The sequence below is a fragment of the Triticum urartu genome, chromosome 7A, assembly GCF_056163025.1.
Source record: "Triticum urartu cultivar PI428250 chromosome 7A, HENAU_Tu73, whole genome shotgun sequence".
NCBI classification, from domain to species: Eukaryota; Viridiplantae; Streptophyta; class Magnoliopsida; order Poales; family Poaceae; genus Triticum; species Triticum urartu.
In genome coordinates this window covers 516,677,697-516,684,150 of record NC_141879.1, presented here as the reverse complement: position 1 = coordinate 516,684,150, position 6,454 = coordinate 516,677,697, and the positions used below count along the sequence as shown (strand labels likewise).

Here is a 6,454-nt window from a genome sequence, read left to right as displayed (position 1 = left end):
TTACACAATTGTCTTCCGCTCGTCCCAGAGGCCATGGCTCTTCGCTAGTAGCCTTCCTCTGCATGTTTCTCTCGTCATCTTCCTTGCATGCTGCATGACACACATGTATGGCTCTCCTGCTAGCTAGCTTATGATGTGCACGCGGCAGGTCGACGTAGCAGTGGCAGCGACGCTCGTACAGGTGCATGCCGGTATGAAGCAGGACGCTGCCAGCGACGGTGTCAGCCGCGCCCAAGCTGAGCATGGCGGAGATAACATGGCGAGCCGGACAAGCCGTTGCCGGCCGTGGCGACGTTGTCTCGGCAGAGGACGAACATCACGGAGTTCGACATCGCCGCTGTCATGGTGCCGGTGTTGGACGGCGCCGTTGACGCTCGACGGAGCTACCAACAAGGACGACTTGGACACAAAAATAGATGACAAAGAATTAATGCATACGTAGACCATGAAGCTGAACCAGCCGATGCATCCAAATAGCCAAAATAGGCCGTGCGGGGTATTGGCCTGCGCGATGGTAGAGAATGCGTTTGTAGAAAAATGACTAATAGTCGTTTTTCTATAAACTGGCTTTTTGAGATTTTATAAAACTCAGTATTACTTATCCACGGATTAGTTAGATATCTCAAACAAGTTTTTAGGTGGTTGTAACAGAAATCACGTTTTTAGAGAGCTGGTTCTCTAAAAACTCTCCATCCAAACAACCCCTTAGCGAACAGCCACGCAAAAGCTGAAAATGGGCCTGGCCCAGTAGCAGCGGCGTAGAGTCCTTAACTGGGCGCCTTCCCAGCCCGCCGTGGCATCTCCCTCTTCTCTCCTCCTCCTGATTCCTAAACCTTCCGCCGCCGCCGCCTTGCGCTTGGCTGCGCCGCTGTAGCCGCCCATCGAGCACGCATCCCAGCCACCACCGACGCCATGGGCGGAACGAAGCCCAACGCAAAGGCGAGAACCAATACCCTGACCCCCAGAGCATCACGCGGCACCGGGAGGGGCCACGGCCGGGGCAGGGGCAAGGGCGGGGCGGGGAGGCCCGGGGAGAAGCGCAGCCACGGGCCTCATCTCCCCAACAAGCTGCGCCGGGAGCTCGAGTCGCTGGGACCTGCCCGCGACCGGGGCTCCGACGACGACGACGACGACGAGGATGATGTGGTGGGCGAGGACGTGTACGAGTACGAGGAGGGGGTGCCCGAGGAGGAGGCGCGCAAGAACGACCGCTACGACGCCGTCGCCAAGTACGAGTACGACTTCGACAGCGACGGCTCCAATGCGGTACGTGCCACTTCTCCCCTGTGCGCGTGATTTTAGCTTCTGGTTCAGCGGTAAAGATGCAACTTTGCGGGTCTTCGGCTCTTGGTGTGCATTGTAGAAGAAAATGGCGAGGTGGTTTCTGCCAGTAAAGAGATCTTGGTGTTAAACTACATGCATATGTGGAAGCAAAGCTATAGTAAACATTTGTGCTTATATTTTAGGACGAGGATGTGCCTTCGGATGAAGGCGAGGATATGGAAGAAGACGATGACGGAGATGTGGACGAGGAGAAGCAGATAAGAATACTCCAGGAAACGACAGGAATGCCTAGAGAAGCCTTCGATGGTAATACATTTGGGGCATATTAGTTAGATAGTTATATACTCCTAGGAGATTGCTGTACCTATCATGGAACAAAATTGGGTCACTTATGCTGAATTTCTCTGTGTTTTGTAACAGTTGCTAGCCCCTACACATATTGTAGGGTTTTTAACCAAAGATGTTGAACTAAAAAATGCCGTGCATGAAAGTTTGGTCCTTCTCATGACATTCTAAAGATCATGATAAAGATTTAACCGATTTGTATCATTCTTGAATAGGCAATAGGAAGAAGAAGGAGAAGAAACAGGCACAGGAGCTGCTTTTGCAGCCTGGAGATGGTCCGGTAACAATTCATGATCTCTTGGATAATATCCAGGATAAGCCTGGGTATAGCAAGATACGTAAGATGGTCCAGCAGCAGGAGAAAAAGCCAATGGTCGTGCAGCCCCCACTTCCAAAAGGGCAGAGGGACAAGATGGACCGTAGTGTGGCATACGTCCTATCCAAGAAGGAAATCGGCAAGTGGGAGCGGATAGTGAAGGACAACCGGGAAGCTGCCACACTTCGCTTTGAAAATGATTTGAACTTAGGTGTTGATACTGTTGGGGCAATTGCTAGCAAATTTGAACCAAGGTCATCGTTTGAGAAGCAGATGGCCAGTGTGTTTAACAACACAGAAATTATGGAAGCACACAAGAATGATGGTGCTAAAATCTTGGAACTTAACAAGGTATGCTGCTTTATCTCACTTCACTAGATCAGTTAGGTACTTGATGAGTGTTAATGCTTATTGGTTTGCTGACTGGGCATATTTAGTGATAATGTGTAATTTTCAAGCTTCAGAGCTCAGAAGTTCCTATGCTAATAGGTTCATGAATTTGTGTAGATGGAGGTGGAGGATGTGAGAGAGCGCCAAAATCGTCTTGCTAAAATGCGCAGCCTTCTGTTTCGTCATGAAACGAAAGCAAAACGCGTGAAGAAGATTAAGTCCAGGACTTTCCACCGGTTGTTGAAGAAGGACAAACTGAAGGCAGCAGACTTGGAAGCAGATCCTGAAGCTGCAAAAGACTCTGCTAAGAAACTAGAATTTAAGCGTGCAGAGGTAATTCATAGTTTATTTTGACAATTCCCTTGTGTATCTCCCTGTTAACTTTGCTAATCTATCTATCAGGAAAGGATGACACTGAAGCACAAGAATAATTCGAAATGGGCAAAGCGAATCTTGAAGCGTGGTTTGTCTGTTCAAGACGATGGCACTCGAGATGCTATTACAGCACAACTCCAACAACATGCTCTTCTTACTAGAAAAATGAATTCCATAAAAGATGGATCTAGTAGTAGTGATGAAAGTTCTGATGACGATGATGATGATGAAGAAGATGAAAGCAAATTAGAAGCAAAGCTTCTGAACAGAGGGAAAGAAAAGATTCGTAAAGTGATTGAAGAAGATAATGAGATTCCAAAGTCTGGAGTTTTTTCATTGCCTTTCATGGTGCGCTTTCAGTTTTACATTGTGTTCCTGTTTGTGCATATGTTTACTAAATATAATTTTGCTTGCGTTGCTGCTGTTGCATCACACAACCCATCATCATAATTATTTTCTTATCTGCAGGAGCGTGCTATGAAAAAGCGTGCAGATGCAACTTATGAGGAAACACGGCTAGATTATGAAGAATTGGAGGAATCCTTAAGGAAATTGGAGGATGACAACACCGAGGAGAATGTAGATTCAATGAAGGTGACAGGTAAAAGAACTTTTGGGCCTGTGAAAAGGGCACATGAAGAGGCAAACAAGAGGCCAAAATTAGGTGATGCTGACAAGAACAGTGACAGTGAGTATGACTCTGACTCTGGTCAACATTTCGACAGCAGTGAAGTAAATAAGAAGGCAGAATATGCGAATAACAAGGCAGATGATGTCCAACTTGGGACTGCACTGCTCGACGATGAACAACAGAATGATCTATACGTTGTAAGATGCTCTAACCTTTACACTTTTGCAGTATCATATGGTTTTTACCATAGAAATCTTATGTATAATCCCATGTAGAGCTTTGATGGTACTAGAAAAAGCCCAGGCCCAAAGACAGACATTGAAGTTCGAATGTTAGCGGATAATTCGTGGAAGAAGGTACTTGTACTGGCACCTTGTGTTGAAAGCTCTTTGATTCCTTGCCATATTTCTCTTCCATATCTGTAACTTTTGTTACTGACCAGGTCAAAAATAGCAAAACAAATGGTGGTAACAATATTAAAGAGAGTGGCAATAACTCCAAAGTGCAGATCCCTTCTGTGGATTCAAACCCTAAGGTTTGCCTTCAGCACCGACGTTGGTTCCTACTTTCTAATCAAGTTGATTATGGTTACTCATTGCTTTTTTTGGGGGGGGTAGCAGCCTCACAATTCTGATTCAGATTCTGAGGAAGAGATGGTTGACGGTTTCTTGACTGTCTCTGATGAAAAGGAAACTTATGAACTTCCATCGCAAGCTGATCTTATACGTCAAGCTTTTGCTGGTGATGATGTTGAAGCCGAGTTTGTGAAAGATAAAGTGGAAGCTTTAAATGAAGAAAATCCTGAACCTGAAGAACCTGCACTTGTTCCTGGTTGGGGGCAGTGGACTCATGTACAACAGAAAAGAGGACTTCCTTCATGGATGGTGAAAGAACATGAAGATGCCAAAAGGAAGAGGGAAGAAACCTTAAAGAGTAGGAAGGATGCAAAGCTAAAACACGTTATTATTTCTGAACATGTTGACAAGAAGGTAAAATATGTGCCTTGTTATATATCATATTTGTTTCTGGGATGTTACTTGACCATGAACTGTTGCTATTAAGCAATAATTTGGAGTACTCTGCTGTTTGCAGGCTGAAAAACTTTTAGCAACAAATCTTCCTTTCCCATACACCTCAAATGATGTGTATGAAAATAGCATGCGTATGCCTCTTGGACCTGATTTCAACCCAGCAATATCACTCTCTGCTCTTAACCGACCTGCGGTAAGTACATCTATATCTAGCTGATGCATGAAGCTGTTAAGCATTTAAGATTATTAATGGTTGTGTGGAGTGATCCAAAGCTGCACTTTGGAAGTTACAACTATTCATCCTACTGCATGTACAGTGAAAGTTTATTTCCTGTGCATATGCAACCAAGGTGTTTGTTTATAAGCTCGTTTAGGATTTTCATTTTGTTTATTATATTTAACATTCTGGATAGAGAATGTTATGTACATATATTTGATGATTAATCTTTCTTGATGATAAGACTTCTTTTCCGTGAATAGTAAACCACATTTGATGATAATGTTTTTCTTGATTATAATACTTCTCTTACCAGAATAGTAAAACACTCTTGACTTGGAAATACTTGTACATCGTCTTAAGTCTCCAGGCTCTAATTTTGTACTTAGCTAAGTTTAACTATAATTCTCGACAACCCAACAGACACGCAGACTGAAAAAGCACCAATTCTAAGAAATGACCATTCATACCCCTATTAGATGACATACTAGCTGCATCCACTTATCCTCTCCTGAAGCATTTATTACGGGTATAAATCTGTCATGAACTAGGGTTCGTGAGGTTAAATAGCACCAGAAGGATGGCCGGGCAGTATGGCCGATCTATCAGTGATATTTTATCTCAAATTGTCTTAAGCTCAAGCTAAGGGGTATCTTATTTCCAATTGATCACCTTCTAATTTAAAATAAATTATTTGTAAGTTAGATAATAGATAACAAATGAAGCATAGTGGCATGTGGGTTATGGCCACAAAAGTGGAAACTTCCCAAACAACTATACCCTTGATTCCCTTGATACAGTTATTTTGAAACAAGAATCTGAGGTTGTGGACAATTATCTTGAAGCAACAATGACCAATACATTAGCTTTTTGTCAACCCCTTGATTCCTTAATGCAGTTGATTAAGACACGCTTCTATGGTTCTAATTGCTGTTTTCTGTCCTACCTTTCAGATTGTGAAGAAGCCTGGTGTTGTTATTAAGCCAATACAGTACGGGGAAATTGATCCGCATGAGAAGCCTGATGAACTCAAGCGGGTCATTCAGAGAGTAAAACCGAACCCGAACATAAAGAAGGCGTCTGCGAAACAAGCGAAGAGGACAGCTTCACATCGGAGGACTTGATGAGACAGTAGTACCCAGTTAATGTGGTGAGAGATGCGCATAACAGAATGCGGACCTGGGTTTTCTTGCCATGGCTATTTTCAAACACTTGAGAAGTATACAAAGATTCTTCTCATGGAGTCAAACGACAGCTTTGGTTTGGCTATTGGAAGCGGGGGTTTTGGGGTGCCATTGTTCACACACCTGTGCTGTATTGAGATTTGAAATTTTGCAGCTGGTTCCTGCACCAGGGCCGAAATATGTTTGTACGCGGGAAGTCGCAAGTTAGTGTAGTGTTTTTTTCTATGTGGTATCTATATGTAGCACAAAATTAAAGAGCACCGTTTGCTTCTCGTCTCGTCTGCTCCTAGATTCGACAGGTCTTCCATAGTATGTATTCTCAAATCTTAAAGTTCGAATACCAATATTTTCTACCTTTAATTTATGAATTCTGAGCCATTCATGTATAAACTTCAAATTAGAGAAATCAAAGTCTCACATTTGTTAAATTAGAGAAATCAAAGTCTCACATATGTTCGGTCCGAAACACTTTTAGACCTTCGACGCGGCAATCCATTTAGGCCAGATCAGACGTACGTTAGCCACCGCCCAGTGCGTCATGTGAGGAATCTATTCTGGATACCAAAGCCACCACACCGCACTGGGCCACATTGAAGGAGGAGGATCAACTTTTGCTGCTGGCCGGGCTTGTCATGTCCCTCTTGGATGAGCCGGTGCAACCGCAACCATCCTCGCCACAAC

General features: G+C 44.0%; 1 protein-coding gene across 2 annotated transcripts; it reads left to right on the top strand.

Annotated features, from left to right (window-relative positions):
* The first annotated feature begins 744 nt into the window (after positions 1-744).
* Positions 745-6,137, top strand: LOC125519000 (uncharacterized protein C57A7.06). 2 transcript variants are annotated; one of them, XM_048683885.2, is made up of 11 exons: positions 745-1,266; positions 1,467-1,590; positions 1,845-2,296; positions 2,453-2,668; positions 2,738-3,058; positions 3,179-3,538; positions 3,617-3,697; positions 3,784-3,876; positions 3,959-4,330; positions 4,434-4,565; positions 5,543-6,137. In XM_048683885.2, the coding sequence occupies exons 1-11, from the start codon at positions 913-915 to the stop codon at positions 5,711-5,713; spliced, it is 2,676 nt and encodes an 891-aa protein (XP_048539842.2). In that variant the 5' UTR covers positions 745-912; the 3' UTR covers positions 5,714-6,137. The 2 variants fall into 2 exon arrangements, with proteins under 2 accessions (XP_048539842.2, XP_048539843.2); XM_048683886.2 differs by having other exon boundaries at positions 747-1,266; positions 3,962-4,330.
* Positions 6,138-6,454: the final 317 nt, after the last annotated feature.